The sequence below is a fragment of the Amia ocellicauda genome, chromosome 3 (assembly GCF_036373705.1).
Source record: "Amia ocellicauda isolate fAmiCal2 chromosome 3, fAmiCal2.hap1, whole genome shotgun sequence".
In the NCBI taxonomy this organism is placed as follows: Eukaryota; Metazoa; Chordata; class Actinopteri; order Amiiformes; family Amiidae; genus Amia; species Amia ocellicauda.
The window spans coordinates 28,596,336-28,618,537 of record NC_089852.1 but is presented as its reverse complement, the minus strand read 5'-3'; the positions used below and the strand labels follow the sequence as shown (position 1 = coordinate 28,618,537).

Sequence of the window (22,202 nt, the reverse complement as noted above, 5' to 3'; positions counted from 1 at the left end):
TCATTATTAAGTCCACAGTGTCAGGAATAAGATTCCTAGGAAGTCTGCTCCAGCGCCAACCTCCCACCCATGTTCACTCGAGCTGCTCTGATCAGCACGTACAAGGTTTAACATCAAGCACAAAATGGAGCCGGCACCAGCACAACAGGACATTCACAACAGGCTGATATTTACATCCAGTGTTATTATTATTATTATTATTATTATTATTATGATTATTATTATTATTAATAAGTTTACAAACGAGAGGGGGCCATTCGACCCATCGTGCTCGTTTGGTGTTTTTTAATATCTAAGTGATCCAAGGATCCTAGCCAGACTATTTTTAAATGTTCCCAAACTTTCAGCTTCAACCACATCACTGGGGGGTTTGTTCCAGATTGTGACAACTCTCTGTGTGAAGAAGTGTCTCCTGTTTTCTGTCTTCAATGCCTTGAAGCCCAATTTCCATTTGTGTCCCGGGTGCGTGTGTCCCTGCTGATCTGGAAAAGCTCCTCTGGTTGATGTGATCGATGCCTTTCATGATTTTGAAGACTTGAATCAAGTCCCCACGTAGTCTCCTCTGTTCCAGGGTGAAAAGGTTCAGTTCCTCAGTCTCTCAGTAGGACTTTCCCTTCAGACCTGGAATAAGTCTGGTTGCTCTCCTCTGAACTGCCTCTAGAGCAGCGATGTCTTTCTTGAAGTGTGGAGCCCAGAACTGTACACAGTATCCAGATGAGCTCTAACTAGTGCATTGTACAGTCTGAACATCACTGCCCTTGTTCTCAATTCTACACTTTTGACAATATACCCTAACACTCTGTTTACCTTTTTTATTGCTTCCCCGCATTGTTTGGATGGAGAAAGTGAGGAGTCCACATAGACTCCTAGGTCTTTCTCATGTGTGACTTCATCTAGTTCTATTACTCACATAGTGTAATTATAGTGGACATTTTTGTTACCTGCATGTAATACCTTGCACTTGTCCACATTGAATTTCATCTGGCAGGTGTCGGCCCACAACTGAATATTATCTAAGTCCCTCTGAATAGCCTGTGCTGCCACGATTGTATCTGCTGAGTCACCAATTTTAGTATCATCTGCAAATTTGACAAGTTTGCTAACTATCCCAGAGTCCAGATCATTAATATAGATTAGAAAAAGCAAAGGCCCTAGTACTGATCCCTGTGGAACTCCACTAACAACCTCACTCCAGTTAGAAGCAACTCCTCTAATTGACACCCTCTGTTTCCTATACATCAACCAGTTCATAATCCATCTACTTACATTACCCTGAATGCCTACAGCTTCCAATTTGAGGATCAGTCTTTGGTGTGGAACCGTATCAAAAGCTTTCTGGAAATCTAAGTATATCATATCATATGCTTTCACATGATCTACAGCTGCAGTTGCATGTTCAATTTTTTTAAATAAATTAGTAAGACATGATCTGCCTCGTCTAAACCCATGTTGACTATCTCCAAGAATATGGTTTTCATTGAGATGCTCCTCTATTTTCTGTCTAATCATTTTTTCCAACATTTTACAGGTGATGCAGGTGAGACTGATCGGTCTGTAATTTCCTGGCTCAGTTTTGTCCTCTTTCTTGTGGATTGGATGACATTTGCTGTCTTCCAGTCAGTTGGCACATCCTCTGTTCGAAGTGTCATTTGGAATAATCGAGTTAGTGGCCTAAAAATAATTTCCCTCATTTCTTTAAGTACTGTTGGAAATATCCCATCTGGCCCAGGTGATTTGTTTGATTTTAATTCTGCTAGTCCCTTTAGTACCTCCTCCTCATTTATCCTGATCTCTCTTAGGGTTTGACTGGACTGATTGTCAACCTGTGACATGTCATTTGTTTTTTCTTTTGTAAAAACCTCTGTGAAATACTCATTTAGAACATTTGCCACATCTTGTTAGTTTTCCAAGATACCTCAATTTTTGCCCTTTATCTGTTTCACTTCCTCCTTTATTGACCTCTTGCTGTTGTAATATTGAAAAAATCTATTTGCATTGGTTTTAGCTCCAAGAGCTATGTTTCTTTCTATTTCCCTCTTTGCTTTCCTGATCCCTTTCTTAAGATCTCTTTGCAGCTCAACATATTCTATGTATTTTGTTTCGTCACCATCCGTTTTGTATGCGCTATACAACATTTTCTTCCACTTTATATTTTTTTGCATACCTCTATTAAACCATTTTGGCCAGTGTTTTTTGTTCCTCAATTTGCTAAGTTTTGGTACAAATTGCTCCTGAGCCTCAAGTAGTATATTCATAAAATATACCCATCCATTTTCAACTAACTGTGTATCCAGTGTGCTCCAGTCTTCCTCTTCTAAGTGCCGCCTCATACCTTCAAGGTATGCTTTTCTAAAATTGTAGACCATTGTTTTAGACTTGGACCTTGTTTTTTGAAAGAATGCCTCAAAGCTAACCATATTGTGATCACAATTTGCCATTGGTTCTCTAACTACTGTCCCCCTGACTCTATTTTCGTCATTTGAAAAGATCAAGTCAATGCATGCGCTCCCTCTGGTTGGTTCCCTGACAAATTGAGTTAGAAAGCAGTCATTTACCATCTCAACCATTTCTATTTCTGCTTCTGTAGTCCCAACCGGGCTTTCCCAGTCTATGTTTGGGAAATTGAAATCCCCCATTATAATAGCCACATCCTTGCTACATGCAGTCCTGATTACACTGTACAATGCAGCATCTTTCTGAATATCTGAGTTGGGTGGTCTATAACACACTCCTACCGCTAATCCTCCAGATCTCTTGTTCAAAAGTTTCACCCACAAAGATTCTGTTCCATTACTGGGATCTAATACAAGTTCTTCTGCCTCAATGTCATTTTTCACATATAATGCTACCCCATATCACCTTGTAACACTTTAGAGCAGTTAGTTCTCTGAAGACACGGAATTACCTGCTGCAGGAGTTTAATTTTCTGAGTTTATGAAAGCGGAGGATTGACCAGTGTATGACAACATAAGAACATAAGAAAGTTTACAAACGACAGGAGGCCATTCGCCCCCTCATGCTCATTTGGTGTCCATTAATATCTAAGTGATCCAAGGATCCTATCCAGTCTATTTTTAAATGTTCCCAAATTTTCAGCTTCAACCACATCGCTGGGGTGTTTGTTCTAGATTGTGACGACTCTCTGTGTGAAGAAATGTCTCCTGTTTTCCATCTTGAATGCCTTGAAGTCCAATTTCCATTTGTGTCCCCGGGTGCGTGTGTCCCTGCTGATCTGGAAAAGCTCCTCTGGTTTGATGTGGTCGATGCCTTTCATGATTTTGAAGACTTGAATCAAGTCCCCACGTACTGTAGTCTCCTGTTCCAGCGTGAACAGAGCAGTTGAGTGTGGGGCTAGATGGTTAAATCAGTTTTACAAGCAGTGTACTGCATCAATTTGATTGATTTTCTTTCTAAATGCAGGGCTTCTTCTCTTACTTTCTTGGGCTACTTTGAGTTTGAAAGATCTGCCGAAGACACTGGGTGATAACACTCAGTAATTTGGGAAGATTCTTTTTCACTGGAGAATAGCTCATACGCAAACCAGTCCCTTTCCTGTTACAGTTAATCACTAGTGAAATAGTATCCTTTTTGAAAAATAAAAATGTCTTAAGGCTTGCTCACTCTGCCAGCTGATTGGTGACTCATGAGAAGGCTACACCCCAGCCCTGCCAGGAAACACATTCCTTGTGTTACCTTTTCAGTTTTTTTTTTTTGGAGTAACTTTAGAAATCCTTTCATTCCACACCTATGTCTGCAGTTTACAGACAGACAGACAGACACACACGCTCTCACTCACACGTCCGAATGCCCACGTGTAAATGCACACATTCTCTCCCTCTTCCAAGCTCCCTGTCTCCCATTGGAGCAACGCTTGGCTTCAGTAGAAAGGACAACGTGAACAGCAGCAAACGTGTTTCATACAGAAGTAACATGTCTGTTATGAAAATAAAAAAGAGCATTCCTGTCCAAGGACCTCTCCTCTCCTCTGACACCAAATTGCTGCCCTCCACAGAAGCCAAGAATCAGTTTTTAGTTTTTTAGTTTGTGTAGTTTTTCCCTGTTTCTCTCGCGCTGTAATGATATCAGTCTGAATTAGGAGCATCTGGGTATTGAGAAGGCATCTGTGTGCACATCATGTTACCCCAGACCAGTGACTGCACCCCTCCCACACGTGCTTGACAGGCAGCGATCGTCCAGGTGCTTGACAAGAGTGTGGGGCCAGGGGGTCTCTCTTCCATGGTTTTATTTCCTCTTCTCCACTTTTGAGAGACTGGATTTCCAGTACGTCGCCCCCAGGGAAGCCAAGCCTTCCTATGACCTGTTGTTACGAATGCCTAGCGACACACCCAGGCAAATACCACAGCCTGCTACTTTCCTTATTCTTTATAGAATCACAAACTTGATCTCCCTTGGTGTCTTGTGATGTGCCCCTGTGCTCCCCCTTGCTGCCTCTGAAACCTGATGAGCCGTTTCCAGATCTGCACACACAAAGAGACAGACTGATCAAAATGACACACTGCAGAGATCAGGATGGAAACATGCCAGCTGTGAACAGTGCTCTGCTGTCCCCTTCTCCCTGGTTTATCCCAGGGGTTCGGATCCTTGCTCTGGGGGGCCACAAGTGCCACCATGCCTGGTGTGATGCATGTTGTCACCATCACCAGGCTCCTCACAGAGAGACCCACAGGTGGTACCCCGGCTCAAAATTAAAATGTGAGAAACAAGAGCCGCATCGCAGTCTGTGCACTTTGTTCATCTTATGACAGGCCAACCATCTGAAAAGGGCGTAGCTCCATTAATGACAGCCAGGATTTCCAAGGAACAGCCACTTCCTGCAGGTCCCAAGTCTGACTGACACAATAAAACATGAGGTGATTTTACAGCAAAGGGCTCCTGTTCTCCTCCGCTATGTCAGCTCACTTGCTTTTCTTCTTCTTCTTCTTCCTCCTTGTCTTCTCCTGCAAGGCCCCTGAGCACATTCTGAACCTCTGGAGTCTCACAGAGCAGCGTGCCCCGCAGAGGTAGAGGTCTGTGTCCAGCCATGCAGTACGGGTGAACAGAGCTTCAGCCCTCGTAGCCGATCAGCCCCTGGGTGGAAGCGAGAGTGAAATGTACGTTAGACATCCACTGACTGGACCAGCTTGATGTCACCAACACCTCGGGTAGGTGCGTTATAAGGCGATGTGCAGTAATTACAACTCATTTTATGTCACAGCACAGGACATGTCTGGGGAATACCCCAACCCCCCCATCTCAGGTGCATTTTATATTCCCAAAGAATTCTATTCTAGTCGTACTTGAAATTATTTCTGCTTATTGTTTACAGAAAAATCCTACACTGAATAGATTTAGATCTTTACTGTACAGGTTCTTGTAAATGAAATATCAAAGTATGCCGGTTACAGTTGGTTAGTCAGTTCTTTGCTGTTTGTTGTGTTTTTGTTATGTAACCATCTTTTTAAAGCAGTTTGGGTCCATTCAGTGGTGGTTTCCAGTGTTTATGCGCCACAGAGACACGTTATTATACTCTGATCTGTCATGGTAATGTCTGTGAGTTGCTTGGCAACAAAGACACAAAAACACTACAGCAGCATCACTCACTAATTGCAGAATCGAGTTTGCGCACAGTGATTCAGTGGGGCCACCGCTTGCCGGTTTGTAACAGCCCTGGCCACGGACCGTTATGTTGCAATATGATCTCAGGGTATTTTTTCCAATGATGTGTCTGTTTTTGTATTTACAAGACATTTCATGTTCTTGGTATGTGTGTGTGTGTGTGTGTGTGTGTGTGTGTATGTATGAATACTGAATATGTATATTCAGTATTCAGTATTTGTTCATTTAAATCCCAAAGGACAAATGATTTGCAGCATGATACAAAAAACATAATATGAAAAACAACAACATATAGCATACAATACAATTTCACAACAGAAAAGACCAAAAAACAAACAAAGCAAAACTCTGGTACTATCCGTAATGCCGTCCATTTGACAAGTTAATGGCTGAAGGAATGTATGAATATTTATACCTATTGGTCTTGATCTTAGGCAGTCTGAATCGGATGTCAGAGGGCAGGGTAGTAAACTCTAGATGTAGGGGATATTCACCATCCGAAAGAATGACCTGAGCTTTCCCCAGAGCCTGCCTATTGAACATTTCAGGCAAATCTACCAGATTGACTACTATAACCTTGCAGCAATTCAATACAGTGCATTTTTATGTCTCACTCCTACATTCCCAAACCAACAAATCATACTAAAATAAAGGCCTTATAAAACATAATCATAATATATATAAACACTGGATCCAACTCTGTTCTTTTGCTTATGTAACACTCCTATTCTGAGTATGTGTGTCTTTGAGTATTTAAAATGTAGATTAATATATTGTGGTGTTAAATCTTTAGTTGATTATTCCTCTGTGTCAGGTCTGTCTCTTATATTCACATTAAAAGGTTCCAGGGACTTGTTTCCACTGCTGAGGTTTTGTGAATGAGGGGCTCTGAGGAGAAGCAATATCAACTGTCAAATAGATTAACTCAGACTGATATAGAATTACTCCTGTGCTTTCTTCTCACCCCAACAGTCCCTCCCTGCCATGTGCCCATGCTGTGTGATGTCATCCACCCCACCTCAGCTCAGTCCCGGATTTGCTCGCAGAGGGAGTGGCCGGCTGTTTGTTATTTAAAGCACCCATGTGGTCGACAGCAGCACTCAAACTTGAATCTCACAGAGGGAAGTAACGCTCCCTCCTCACTCACAGCCCACAGTCCACTCCCTGCTGACAGAAGCACGGAGAAGGAACCGCTGTCTGATAGGTAAGATGCTGCGATGTTAATATTATTCTTCCTGCACTGTGTGGCTGGACGCTGGCTTGGTCGCATTTGAGGCAAGGCTGCAGTTTGGGCTGAATGTGTCCACTGGGTGCGAAATGTAGTCATAAGGAGAAATAAGGTAGTCGTTATATTAATTTATTGTTATTAATATTATTAGCAGTAATATTATTGTTATTATTAATATTATTAGTAGTATTATGATATTACTGTTAGTCATAGAGGTAGTATTGATTATTACTGTCTGACTGGTTATTAGAATAGAATCAGCTGATGTTTTGCAGAGATCTGCTTCAGCTGTGTGTTTCGCAGCTGGACCAGTCGCTGCTGATGAGAGAGGCAGGTCAAACTGCTCCCCTGTGGGTCATGGGTGTGCTGTGCCAGGATGGGGAGATGTACTCCGACAGCTCGTCCTGCAGCAGGGATGGTAGATGCGTTGGCTGTTGTTGGGCAAGACTGCATGTCCCATTCTGAGGGCCTGTGGTTTGCTCACAGTTTGGGGGTGAAAACCAGGGAGGTGTTTTCTGCCTGTGGCTGAGGCCTGTTGTCCTCCTCCAATGAAGACTGCTGCATCAAAACAGTTTTTAAAACAGTAAGCGAAAGAAACAACTGTAATAATTGTGCAAGAAGTACACAGTGTTTGACCTGGAGGACAATGTGGCTCGATGGCAAGCGCCCAGACTTCACATGGAGGGGCTGGGGCCCGGGGTTCACACACCCAAGCAGAGTGACAGCCTGCTTCACTGGGGGTGGGGCTCTGTGTGTCGGCTGCAGGGGGGCAAAGGTTATCAGAAATGTGTGGGGGAGGGAGGGAGGGGTAAGTCTTTTCCTGTCTCTTCAAAACAAACCCTCTGTTTACATGGCAACGGCCTTGAGATTTATGACTCAAGGAAGACATGCCTCTCTAGAGGCCCAGATACTTGTGCCAGTGCGCTTTTAAATCTGCTTTGTATCCATCTCTATCTATCTTATATCTGTATCTGTCTATCTATCTCTCTTTCTCTCTATCTCTCTATCTGTCTGTCTGTCCATCTGTCTCTGTGTTTGGTTTATAATCCTCTCTCTTGGCATACAGGAAGTGTATCCGTCTCGGCCTTGTTTAAAAACAAATTAGGCTCATGACTTTTTCTTTCTTTATCTGGGAGAAGAATAAAATGACTGTGTGCTTGAGGACGGTTGTGTGCACAGGTGTGACACAAACACACGGACTTGTTGAACTAGGTGCTGCTGAGGGAGAGAGTCAGGGAACCCAGCTTTGTTCTCTTAACCACAGTAAACAGGAATATCAGCGGAGCTGCGTCAACGCTGACAACACAATGAGACAAACAACATCGCAGCCTTGATAATATACAAGGCTGTCTTTATTTTCCCCAGTATCTAGGGCTGTAGGGAACAGGTCTGCATGTCTTGGCTGCTGTGGTGTGGCACTGAGGGTGGTAACGTCACTGTTATTACTGGGCGAGATTGCAGGGGAGCAGTGCCAGCTTGCCTTGGGAGGAGGAGGCAATAGCACTGTGCCTCTGCTGAGTATCAGTATCTCTGCCTGAAAACAACACAGACAGGAACTTGCCATGGGGATCCCAAATGCAGCTCAAAAGAGTGTGTTTTCACTAACCTCTGTGGCAAGTTCTCTCCTGACCTCTGACCTCACTGCCTGTTACGTTTGACACATGATAAAAACAACAACCCTGTAAACAATAATTGCAAAATTAAGGGCAAATCTATAATTGTTCACAATTGTCTTTTATTAGTGGAATCTAAAAATCACAACTGACAGCACCACAAAGTCCAGTAACTGCAGACATAGGTCTTGTTTAACTTGTTATTTTTTATTTTGTTTCAGTTTCACGGAGGCTGTTTTTCAAATCGGACAAGACAAAGCCCTTTTCTCCAGACTGACAGAGAGATAGAGAGCCCTGTGGACTCCTCCTCCCCACCCTGAAGAGCGCATGAGATCCACCGCAGAAGAGATGTCTCAGGTCATCCCCAGACACGTGCTGAGGGTGGGACAGACCATATGCATGTCGTCCAAGGAGGAGGTGCTGCCTCTGGGCCGGGCACTGTCCCCAGGGCCGTTCCAGGGCTGCCACTCCCTGTCGAAGACATCCTGCCAGTACCCCTCAGAGTCATGGGCCCGACACCCAGCCAGGATCGTGTCCCCATGTTCCGAGGGCTCCCCGGGGGGTTCGGACGCCACTGAGTGCAGCCCAGACTCCCCCACCCTGGACATTTCCCTCAACAACCTGAACCAGCTGATCCTGGAGCTCGACCCCTCCTTCGAGCCACTGCCCCTGCATGGAAAAACGCAGAGCCCCCACACCCCCCTGCCCTGGCAGTATGGCCACAGCCCAGGTAAGGGAAGACAAGATGTTTCTGCAAATAAAGTTTCATTTTTTTGTTGTTCAATTTTTGTGGTTTGTCTGAGTATTTTCAGACCTTGGGTAGGAGAGTTTGCACAGTTTTGCACAGGTGAGGTTTCTGCTAGTATGCGTGCTTTCTGCACACACTGTGCTCTGCAGGTTTCAGATAACTATGTATGTGTATGTGTGTGTGATGCAGACATCAAAGCACACCTGAGAAATCAACAGCCAGACCGAATCTGCTTCATGCTGCAGAGCTGTCCATGCACAGAGTCCCCTTTCTGTGTGCAAAACCGCGAAACAAAATTGCAATGCACAGCTCAAATGTCTGCGCTGTCTTTGCACAACAGTAGGATGACCCACATCAATTTGGGTTTTAAGCCGAAGCGGTTTAAATAAAATCCATTCTTAAACTCATTGAAACATCTTAGACCGTATAAGAGCGAAGAGGAGAACATTGGAACACACTGAGCCCCTGGCGGTGCCGGTGTGAGCGAAGCAACACAACACAAAGCAGCAACAGCTGAAGGCCTCAATTGCAGTGGAAAAGCAGTGCTGTTTCAACCTGCTCTGAATGTGCACCTGGAAGGCAGCACCTGGGAGAGGTGAAAGCTGCCGAGTAATCCAGACACGCCAAATACAATATTAGATAATCGCTTGGCAATCATTTGGCAGCTTTCAGGAACACCCTGACAACTGCCCTGAGGATGGCTCTGTACTGGCTGCTGTGTGCCACGCTCCAGCTGGGTTCCTGATGAGGGGGGTGTCGTTCTCTCTCTCTTTCTCTCTCAATCTCTCAGGAGCAGATCAGAGGCTCGCCCTGTGGATGTTGACTGTATGTTTCCTAGCAGCTGAGGAAACACAATGTGCCCTCAATACAAAACTCCACAAAGAAGCATCAGGAAGGGAACATTGATTAGTTTATTCCATGGCGTGGCCCTGCAGTTTCATCCCCACCACCACTGTAGTGACGGATGCACAGACATAATTTACAGTGCGGCGCTGGTTACCCGTTTGCGGATCATCACGATGTTTGTCTTTCACTGCACTGCTGGTTTTGCGCGTTCTGTTTCTCTTGATCCCTGAGTTTCCTGTGCAGGCATTGCTGTGGAGGGCAGGGAGCTGTGCGGCATGTCCTGCCCTCTTTGTTCTGCAGCGCATGCCAGCTGCCAGGACCAGAGGTATGAGAGGTCCTACCTGGGAGACAGGGAGGGAGACAGAGCTGCGCCCAGTCTGTGTGGTGCTGTGCCAGACCATTGGGTGGGAGGAGTGCATGTTGACACATGGCTTAACTGGGCCCCCCTGACCCCAGTCTCCACACTGCAAAAGAACAGCCCTGTGGCTACAGCAGTTACACCCCGCCTTCCAAGTGCTCATCCCGGGAGCTGCAGGTTGGGGAAGAGAAAACAAAGTCTGTTGCTGAGTGTGCAAAGAGATGCCGTGTGATTAGAGTGCAGAGTTTATTCTGCAGTGTTCAGCGTGTTCATTGTGCAGTGTGTGCACTCCCATGACCCCTCCCTGGGTTATCCATACTAACACAACACCTTGCTCTAAAATCCCATGGGGAACCCACGCTTTGCTGGGAAATCACGGCTTGCTCAGGGCTACCGGGTCAGCCACCAACACACCAGGCCGAGCCAGGACGTTCTTATGCATCATTAGCAATCCTGATTGTCAAAAATATTTATATATAAATATATATATACATACCTATGTACAGTACATATTTTTATACCACCCAAGGCTATGTTTTGGCCAGTTATGGCAAAAGGTGATTAAAAGCCAGGGTGTGTCATAATAATGCAATGGGGAGACGCCCAGAGTGCAGGTCTGAGCACGGCTCTGAGGAATTGAATAATCAGCATTGACTAATCCAGCACAGGCGGGCGGGTGGGCGGACTCTGTGTACACAGCTCCAAGACTCACCTGTGTAATCACACACCCGATCACACACCACCCCGCCGACTCTCCCCAAGCTGTGGTTTGGGTCTCTGACAGGCATAATCTGGTCTGGTCATAGTCTGGTATAAATAAGACCCCCCCCCCAGGCAAAATAGTGCTATTTTCCAATCTTACCAGTTTTCCATTGTATGGAATACCCACCTATTGCGCGGTCAATCCACATCACAGGGGTGAGTGCGTGAGGCCCAGATGGGGGACGCAGACGCAGTCAGACTGGTTGAAGTGAGGCGTGGGTATGGTCCTGGTGTACCAGAGAGACCTCAGCCTCCTATGGCAGATCTCTGAGGCGTAGCCATCGTCGTGTGTTGTGATCTGCTGCCAGAGAAAAGATTCCTCTAAACCTTAACAAACGATTCCAGCTGTCTTCCTCTTGTAAATGCGATTGATTCTGTGTGTGTGTGTGTGTGTGTGTGTGTGTAATTAAATAATTGCATTGATTAATTCGTTTTTTTCATTAATCAGTTTTCTCTGTCTCTTCTTAGCATGCTCCCCTGAAGAGGACGTGTCCCGGGCTGTGCTGGTGCCCAGGGGCTGCCCCTCCCAGTCCCAGGTGTCCCAGGTGTCCCAGAGCATCCCCATCCCCACACATCCCCGCATGGGCAGCAGCTGCTCCCCCAGTGGCAGCCTGGTGTTCTCCAGCTCCCCCACTGCCACCAGCGGCCTGCCCCCCCTGCCCCTCAGTCGATCCCGCCCCTCCGGTGGCCCCATGCTGCAGCACACTGACACCCCGCTCTCCGTCTCCCTGGGGACCCCAGCAGTTGGTCGGCACCGGGCCAGCGCTGCCTCGCTCCTGTCGACCTCCCCTGGCTCTGACACGAGCTACATGCTGGGCAGGTGAGTGGACCACACTCTTCGGGAGACGCTTCTCATGGTCTTGTGATGCAATTCCAGAGAGCACTCTGTGTGTCCTCTGTGTGTCTCCTCTATGTCTCCTCTGTGTCTCCTCTTTGTGTCCACTGTATGTCCGCTTTCATCTCCATGTTTCCTTATTTCTGTCTTTTATGTTCTAAGTGTCTGACCTCGTGCCTCTGCCCCTCTGCAGCACCCACTCCCTGCTCAGCGAGGACTCGGAGAGCAGCGAGCGGCGACTCTTCAGCCCGTCAGGCTGGTCCAGTCAGGCCAGCAGCCCATACCCCCAGTCCCCTGGGCCCCACAAGCCGTTCTTCTCAGACCACAGCCTGGACAGGTACGACAGCAGGGCACTTGCCCAGCAGCCCCCCAGCGGACTGTCATACAGGAAGGGCCCCCACCACCACCACCACCTCTCCCCTCCACGGCCCATCGGACAGCCCAGCAGCTGCCCCCCCTCGGTGGCCGGCTCCATGGCCGACATCCCCACGGTGCTGGTCAACGGCTCCCCCCCGCATCCCCAAAGCGAGCTGACCAAGGAAAGGCCCTCATCCTGTGGGGTGGCAGCCGTTGCTGCCGCTGCCCAGAGACAGACGCTGAGAAGGACCTGCAAGGCCTCCAGCACCTCCTCTCTCAACGGTAAGAATCGCTCATGCCCCGATTCCTGCGCCCCCACCCTGGAGGGTGTATACTTTTTGTGTATATAATAACTGTTCTCCTCCCGTGACACTTTGTGAATAATGCCCCCATGACATGAGGCAGCGGTTCCGCAAGGTTCCCTCTGTGCTGACTCTCTCTGTGCTCTGTGTGCTGGCAGGTCAGTGCTCCAGTGGTCAGCCTTCCATGAAGTTTGTGATGGACACTTCACAGTTCTGGTTCCGGCCCCAAATCAGCAGGGAAGAAGGTACGCTGGGTCCGAGCTTGTGTGTGTTTGTGTGTGTGTGCGTGTGTTTGTGTGTGTGTGTGTGTGCTTGTGTGTGTGTGTGTGCGTGTGTTTGTGTGTGTGTGCGTGTGCTTGTGTGTGTGTGTGTGGGATCATTCCAGAACACAGTTGAGCTCCAGGGCTCTGGGTCTGTGCTGATGTTGATACATTTTTTCTGTTACAGCGGACGCTCTGCTCAGGGACCAGGAGCCCGGCGCCTTCGTGATCCGGGACAGCACCTCGTACCGTGGCGCCTTCGGCCTGGCCATGAAGGTGCATGAAGTACCACCCAACTCCCCGCCTACCTCCAGAACAGGTAACCCTCACGGTCTGGACACACAAACCTGTGCACTCACCTATATACTCTGTACACACAAACACACACAAACTCACACACACATCGCACTCGCCTGTATACTGCACAGCACTTCCACCTAGCTGACGCCCCCGTTTGTGTTTGTTGCAGGAGAGGGGGCCACGGAGCTCGTGAGGCACTACCTCATCGAATCCTCTGCGAAAGGCGTCCGGCTGAAGGGAGCGGCTGAGGAGCCCTTCTTTGGTGAGTCCCGCTGGAGAACTTTCTGGGTGGATCAGCCAGCTAACGAATCGATGAGTCAGTCACTCAGCACACAGCCCGGACCAATACCACGCTGTGTAGAGCAGTTATATATGGGCAGGATGTATGGCTGCGGTGCTGGGCCGGACTGTTTGGTGTAACCGGCAGTGGAGTCATGGGGTGTGTTTATTAACCTCCTGCTGTAGAAACCTCCCACTCCAGCCCTCTGCTCTGGTAACCAGCCCTCCCCTGTGTGCCCGACAGTGTTGCCTAGGGCAGTAGAACCTCTCTTCCACAAGGGCGGTCAGTCATTGTGTCGTCTGGTCCCGTGCAAACAAGAACAGCTGCGATGGAGAGGGTTTGCCTGGGGGAGGCGGGTGGGTGTGGATCCTATGTGGTGACGTTAGATCGACCTTCACAGACAGGACGGTGACGAATTGTGCCTTTGCTTCACTGGGTGCAACTCTTATCTTTTTCTGTCTGGCCCAACTGTTACTCAGCCTCCAGAGTCAACATTTACCCCATTAAGAAAGGAGTGTTTGTGTGAGTGTGTGTAGAAAAACACTGCCTTCCATCTCTCTCTCTCCCCTGATGTCTGACCTTCTCCTCCCTTGTCCCGGATACAGGCAGCCTGTCCGCCCTGGTGTTCCAGCATGCCATCACCCCCTTCGCACTGCCCTGCAAGTTGCGCATCCCCTCACCCGGTAAGCATGGCAGCTTCTGCAAGTGATCCCAACATGAACCCTGCTCCGTGGCCCCCAAACTTCCCTCCCAAGGGCAGCTGTGCCAATTGTCAGTCTTTCTCTGCCCCGGTGCTCAGTGCCCCGCTGGCCTAGTTGGTTTGGGATCCAGCCGAGCTGCTTTCTCTCTCCCAGGTGCCACATTGAGCCGTTCACTGAAATCCTCATCTGCCTCATCTGCCTCATTGGACTTTTTAGTTTTTTCTATTTCCTGAGCTTATACAAGACACCTGGGGAAATTCCAGGTCTTGATTATAAGATTTTATTGGGAGATCCCCAGCTGTTTAAAATATGAAATATGAGCTCAGCTGAGGGTTCATTTCAGTCACTGGGAGCTTGGTCTGAACGTGAATCAGCTGGATAGTGACCCCACAGAACTGGGGCTGAGAACCCCTATCGTAGAGCAATGGGATATTCCTTCTTTTGTATAGTAATTATATGACATTGCCCACTGCTTGCAGCCTTTGTGTTGCAATTCATTCTGTTTTAAATTTGGTGTTAATTGGTTCGGTAGAAGAAGAAGAAACCAATAAAACAGTAAGAATGAATAAGTCAAATAATAATGCAGTTACCAGCCCGCTGCTGGTCTCCCTGTCTCACTTCCTCTCGTGCGATGTGGCGGGGGGTGCGCTCCAGCTCTCATTCTCCTGTGCTCTGCTTTTCCCAGCCAATTGTCTTCATTATCCTGTCAACAGTCGGCTCACACTCTCTGACAAATGTTTCTCCTTTGCCGCACAGATGTCATGCCACGGGAGGACCCGAACGTCAACACGTCAGCACAGCCAGACGGTCTGAGGCCCGGTGCTGGTGAGTCCTGTGCTGCAAAGTGCTTCTGCTGGGGGTGGGTGGGGGGGGGTACCTTGAGGGCCACAATACTTTTTATTTTAATTACATTTTTTACTGATGTCAGTTCCCAAGTTTTAAGCTGTTGACTGTAAGAGTACTGATTGCTGAGCTCACTGTGTACATAAACCAGTCTGGCTCATTAACAAATATATATTGAAAAAGAAAAGAAACACACAGCTAAAAGTAAATGGTGCAGTAAACACATCCAGTCCACTTTGACTGGACTGTCCCACTGCTCCTCACCCACCTGCCTCTCCCTCCTGTCCCACAGCCTGCAACTTCCTGTACCTGAACTCAGTCAACACGGAGACCCTGACGGGGCCGTGTGCGGTTGAAAAGGCTGTGTCCATGAGCCTCGAGAAGGAGACGCTGCCCTCGCCCACCATCGTCAACCTGAAGGTGTCTCCCAAGGGTGTGACGCTCACCGACGTCCAGAGGAAGTAAGCATCCTGCCAGGCTGCCCCCATGCCGCCTCCCGCCACTGTGTGTAGCTAGATTCGAGGGACAGTCTTACAGGATTGTGATTTTTTCAACATGATTGTGATTCTCCAACACTACCCACAATGCCCTGGGTCAGTGTTCAGGTGCTGAATCAGAGCTAGGGGGGTGTAGAGGTGTGTTCACCTTTCAGGAGCTACATACATTCCTGGAACGTTTTTCTGAAGTGGGAAGCCTGATTCTGTACTCACCGTAGTGTCCCGAGTGTCCTGCCACCGCCCTTGTGTAGGTGAAGCAACTGATCTGACCCTCTGTTTTTGTGTTTTCTCCTCACCCAGGCTTTTCTTCCGCCGGCACTACCCGGCCCACCTGCTGAGCCACTGTGGTGAAGATCCCAAGAGCCGAACGTAAGTGCAGCCCACAAGGTTGATTGAAAAGCCCACAAAGGCATGGGATTAAGGTTAGGGTGGGGTTAATTCTGTTCCTGAATCTAATCTCTCTCTGGAACCCTGCACTTGGATCTCTAAACCCCATGCCAAGAAACACCCAAAGAGCGAAAAACTAAAAAATGTAGAAAGGCAGAGTTGCTCACACACGCACACCCACACCCACACCTGCTCTCTGCTGCCATGTTTGGTAAAGGGAGCCTGTGCTGTGGGTGTGTCATGAAAGTGTGCTGCTTCACATAAATCATTGTGTCCAGCCCAGGGGGGACTGCGTTGTTAAGAGTGTGCTCATCACACTGTCTTATTCACCTCAGCCGCGGGATCAGGGATGCCTCTCGCAGGGAGGGTTCCCCCTCGGTACGGGATGTTGCTCAACCACACAGGGCTTTCTCAGTCCCCTTGAGCTGATTGACTGATTGTAAGCCTGGGTGGTGTACTCAATAGATATCCAGGGGCAACAGAATGTCACAGTCATCAAGTCAGACATTCCTTAAGACTAGCATTAACATGAATGACTGAAAACTGAGCCATTTGGCTATGTAAATTCTTATTATAATGTGCGTGTGTGTGTCCAGCCCTCTGTGCTGCTCCTGGTGCTCAAACTCTTTCTCTTTGTGTCTCTTTGTCCAGGTGGCAGAAAGAAGGCAGGAAAGCAAGGTAAGCTCTACCTCCGTAATACAACATGCAATGAGTCATCTGCCACTGCTGCAAATAACAATCATCATCATCATGGTAACATGGCAGACAGACCATTACATTTTTGTTGTTTTTCCTCTGCAGGATTTTCGGTTTTGTGGCGAAGGGCGGTGATGCCACCACAGAGAACGTGTGCCACCTGTTTGCGGAGTATGACAGCCTGCAGCCCCCCAGTGTTGCCATCGAGCACATCAGGGCTATCCTGGGACTGCAGTCGCTGCAGTAGACTGGACTGCACTGGACTGGTCTAGACTGGTCTGGTCTGGACTGGACCATGTGGAGTTGCAGCAAACTGCTCTGTAAACCAGACTGGGAAACACAGCAAAAGGGTGGCTCACACCACTGGCCACACTGGGCAACATGGCCACAGATAAGATACCACAAACTAAAGCCAGCTGGACAACAGCAGGATATACCAGTGCCTGGAGGAAACCCAACTGGAAAATATTGTGATGGATGAGACCCCACGGCTCGCCACCCTTGCCAATGTCATGATGGTTTGGCAGTGTGTTAAACCCGCCCAGGGGATATCGCGACAGGCCGCTGCACACGGTTAACCCAAATGGGCAACACAAAGATCAGCCCGGATTGTCCCGCCAATTCAGAGCTCAGAGGCGTGGGACTCTCCCTGAGACCCACAATGCACCTTACAGAGAAATTGGCAAAGAATCTGCTCACAGCACCTTAAAACTGAAATCCTTTGAACAAGACTGCAAAATAAAACACGCTGAAAAAAAAACATGAAGACCTTTTTCAGGTGGAAATCTCTGTTGCAGGGACACTCATCGTCCAGGGCCCCAGATTCTCCCTTTCCTCTTCACTCTTGTTGCCAAGTGAGTCCTGATCTCGGGGCAGAGCCAGGCGCAGTGTCCCCTTTGCACAGCCCAGATGATTAAGGGGCTCTGGGGCTCGTGGAATGTGCCTCGTCATTACAGATGTTGTGTTTCAGGACCGGAGAATTATGGCATATTATAATAATGGGCTTTTTATGCTGTTTTTTAATTTGTTTTTAAATGACATGTAGGCACAAACTGTGCTTTCCTACATGTCATCTTGATAAGATTTTTACTGACCTGTGTTTCACATGGCAAGTCTTCATATTTCCCTGTCAGTTCTGCACACAGAGACAGAGTATTTATTGTCGTTACTCTCTCTCTTTTCGCAATAATTTTGATCCTTTCCGGAGAGTGGTGCGTCATTACTGCTCATATCGAATTCCAGAGTATTAAGATGCACAAGAAAACTGCTTGCAGTGGAGGTTCCTGTGGTCGATTTTGTTTTTATTATTTTGTTATTGTAATTTTTACCAGATGTGTAATATTTTAATAAACTTAATTTTGATCCAGAAATTGTATGTTGTTCCGTCGTGAGGATATTGCTCAATTATTTCTTAACGCAGAAAGTCATTATTGCACATAACTAATGGGTTTCATGTGCCAGAACCTCAGTTCAGTCATGTTAGATTCAATTTAAAAAATACAAATAGAATCATAAAATCATAGTTATTGTTTTATTATTATTACTATTATTCAGATGTAACTGAAGGTCTCAAACAGACCTTCTGTGAATTTAAGAAACAATGTGACTGAGTTGCATAGTCCGCTTCAAGAGTGTATTGGGTGCAGTATCATCTAGCGCCCACAGGAGGGCAGTGTTATATTACAAATATTAATTGACTTGCTCCGCGCAAGAGATTTATCACATTACCAAACTTCAATTACAAACCTGATATATAAAATCTGCCTCATTTTCCTATCAACTTATGTCTCTTCTTCTGTGTGTCTGTGAATATATAGATAGATTAATATAGATGCATAAAAATACGCATGCATAAGAGCTGTTCAAAATACGGCATGTAACTTTTTCTATTGTGAGAAGTATTGTACAATTATCAGATTTGCGTTTTATGAGAAACTCAGGCCCAAAATCTTTCCATGGAGGATACTGAGCCCTGTCTCCCTAACACCAGCACAATATTGTAACATCAACCAGCTTCAGGACAATTCCCAAAACCAGTAGCCTAAAGCCGCCAGCCAGAACAGCTGGGTAACCTTCCCTTGACCAACAGTGCAATGAGTTGAGCACATACTTGGAACTGAAGAGCTTTCTTTCTTTCTTTCTTTCTTTGTGTATCGATTTATCTATATCAGAGAGTAAATGTTTTTCAAAGAACAGAGATTGTAACCTTATAAAAACACAGACAGACATGTAGAGAGAGAAGGAGAAAAGTGGTGCAAATTAAAACATAGCCCATATAGCACAGGACACATGATAATGTTGGTTAATAGGAGAAGGGAGTTTTTGCTCTTGCTTCAGGAAATATGCTTTTCATATATGTGTGTGTGTGTGTGTGTGTGTGAAACAGCACTACGTTTATATTTTAATTTTCTTTTCTAACAAAGCAGTTTTAAAACTCCCTGTGAGCTTGACGGATGACACACACGTGGCAGTGATTTAAAAGGACCCTTTAATTCAATTATTTTCTAACCAAGAAAAAAAAAATGAGAAAAAGATGTTTGCCAAACATTAATTATGAATCAAAGCCAAACTCTAAATATTATCCTGCCCAGGCAGTGAACTGGGAGACATTCACAATGAATAAAAATTAAAAATAGGAACTTTGTATTGCATTCATTAATCATTACACACACGGTCTTTGTTTATAACTATCTTAACCAGAAAAAGATGTTGTTCAATAGTCCGGTTCAGCTGACAAAAGGCCAAGGGAAGAAAAAAAAAAAAGACAATGAATACAGCGGCCTGAATTTGAGTGTTCAGGCAGACGGAGTACAGTGCACTTTGCTGGGTCTTTCTGAGCTGCCAGACTGGACTCTTCCAGCACAGGAATCATCTGCTTCCTCGGCCTCTCTGACCCCGCTCCGTGCGGCGCTTCCTGGAGCGGCTCTCACATCTCATTAAAAGGAGGCTGCGGCCGTCAGACGCATAGAATATATCGTTTTGAAAGTTATAAATCTGTGTTTCTATTGTGCATTTGAAAAAGAAATACAAAAAATAACTTTAATGACATCCTGTCCACTCCCCCGTGCTGCCAGAAATCCCATTGATTATATTTTTTGGACAGAGGTTGAGTTGAATGTGAAAACAAGAAGGGAGTGGGGGTTTTTTGGGGTCAAAGGTTGTTTTTTCTTTGTTTATCCCCCCCTACAGAATTAAACTCTTCATTTTGTAATTCCAAACCATTTCAACCACCCCCCCCCCACAAAAAAAAAAACTGTTAAAATGGAAAACAACAAATAATAATAGTACCAACAAACAAATGGATATCAGCTCCAGCTTCCCCGCAACCCTCACCGGGTTAAGCAGTTTTGAAAATGGATGGAAGGATGGACTAACAAACAAATAAATCATGGAATGCCAACCTACTGTATATTCATTTTGCTCCTGTTTTCAGTTGCCTGTCGATCTTATCAGGACATTTGTGCATTTAAACATATGCCACCACTCTAAAACAATGGAGAGCTACGGCACCAGCCAAGTTGTATCCGTGTCAGCATTGTGGGTTCTCCTGGTGTACTGAGGTAATCTGACTGCTCCCAGCCTCCCAGGCTAATGCCCCGATATCTCAATCTAATGCCATAGTCTTTCTGCAGTCTAGCTCTCTTACAGACACTTAGTCCAGATCTGTCTACAGCCTGTGTGTCTGGACACATCTCCTATCCTAGCTGTAACTCAGGCATTGCTGTGCGCTGCTCTGCCATCAGAGTCATGAAAAGTGCTTGACATTTTCATTATGATTAATATTGTTCTATTATTATAATCATCATCCTCATTGTTATAGGATTGAAACAGTGCAGGAGAGTGCAGTTAAGAGCACTTCATGCAGAACAGCACAGTGCGGTGAAACCCAAGGGATTCACACAGCAAAGACAGGTTACAGGTCTGAGAGGTCTGGAGTATCGGGGACAGCAGTGGCGCAATCTGTCGCCCGCTGTGCTTCACCTACACAGCCCAGACCAGACACCTCATGTCTCACACACACACACACACACACACACACACGGGCTCTCCAAAACAACATCACAGAAAACACCAACACACAATTATAAGGAGCTGATCTGGCAGATACCCACTGAACCTGTGAATGCTCTGATCCTCTCTGACTGCTGACAGTGCTCCCTAGACAGCTCTCAGCTCGCGTAATGAGCGCAGAGGTGTGATTGTCTGAAGCCAGAGATCTATGTAATGCCAGTGCTTTGTAACTCTTGTCAGCCAGGCTGTGGGTGAGCTGCTATTACTGCTCTAACATCCTGCTGTGCTCTGACCTCTTTTATAGCTCCAGAAATCAGTTGTAGACCTCCTCCTCCTCCTCTTTCCTCTTCTTCTCCCGCACAATGCAATCCAGTCACAGTTCATATTTTAGCCTTTTAATAATTCAAATTCAACCAGAAAAAAAATGAAAGTGAAAAAAAAAAAAAATGAGACACAGAAACAAAAGTGTATTGTAGACATACCACTGTCTCCGTAGGAAATTAATAACCCTGGGATTGTGGATTAAAAAAGAGAAAGACATAAAGCAAAAGAAGAAGAAAGAGATGTGTGGGTGTGGGTGGGACTGTGGTGCGGTGGGACGGGAGTGGACGCGAACATAACATCCGTACACTTTTCAGACACTTCTTTTCCATGAGCGAGTCAACTCTCTGAAATGCTTCTGCGTGTTCCCCACGCCTGCTGGGAAAGACAGCCCCGTGTTGGCCTGTCAGTGTTCATGTTACACTCTTGAGAGAACAGTGAGCGTCCTGCCAGCACGAAAACCAAACCGATCAAGATGTCATTTCAGCTGCACGACCAGCAGAGTAAACACGTGGGCAGCATGGGCCCGTGAGACACCATGTTGTGGACACTTCTATATGGGTGGGCCTGATTCTTCAAAACCCTTACAACGCTGAGTTTAAAACCACCAGACTTCAGAAAACACCCGTGCCTGCCTGCCTGCCTGCCTGCCTGATAGATACACTGCTCACAATCTGTCAGACACCTTAGTCAGTCATCCTATCAATCAATCAATATATTTGATTGGGTACAGTGGCCTTCACAACAGGTTGTCAGAGTGCTTGTTTAAAACAGAGACAGTCACAATGCACTGACCATGACCATGAGTTAATAGCACCCATCAGGCAGGAGGGGAAAGAACACAAAACTCATGCAGAGAGAAATTACCCTCTGGGGACCCTGATTTGTGCTGCAACACTTAAAGGGATGGGGGGGGGTTAGCTTAGAGGACCAAACCAAAGCTGCTTTCTGCAACACAGCACAGCAGGCACATATGAATACTCAAGCATCCCTCCCACTGAGGGCCTGCTCCCCTGGCTTCCCATTGCTACCCACTGCCCCTCCATGGGTGCTTAGAGATCATTATTTTTATTTATTTATTTATTTATTTATTTATTTATTTATTTCTTAGCAGAAGCCCTTGTCCAGGTCATGGAATCCGTCTGTGCCTCTGTGTGAGGGGACTTTCTACTATAGTGTCGGTGTCCTACTGTAGTGTTATATAATGCAGTGTGTAGACTGTGGTCTGCTGCAGTGCTTTA

The 22,202-nt window shown here is 46.7% G+C and overlaps 1 protein-coding gene across 1 annotated transcript; it reads left to right on the top strand.

The window, feature by feature from the left end:
* Positions 1–4,579: 4,579 nt before the first annotated feature.
* Positions 4,580–17,999, top strand: LOC136745752 (tensin-4). Its single transcript, XM_066698860.1, has 14 exons — positions 4,580–5,162; positions 6,589–6,820; positions 8,679–9,187; positions 11,640–11,991; positions 12,200–12,645; positions 12,824–12,910; positions 13,113–13,244; positions 13,395–13,487; positions 14,111–14,188; positions 14,963–15,031; positions 15,342–15,510; positions 15,847–15,915; positions 16,585–16,611; positions 16,735–17,999. Exons 3-14 carry the CDS (start codon positions 8,785–8,787, stop codon positions 16,874–16,876), a joined length of 2,067 nt encoding a protein of 688 aa, XP_066554957.1. The 5' UTR covers positions 4,580–5,162; positions 6,589–6,820; positions 8,679–8,784; the 3' UTR covers positions 16,877–17,999.
* Positions 18,000–22,202: the final 4,203 nt, after the last annotated feature.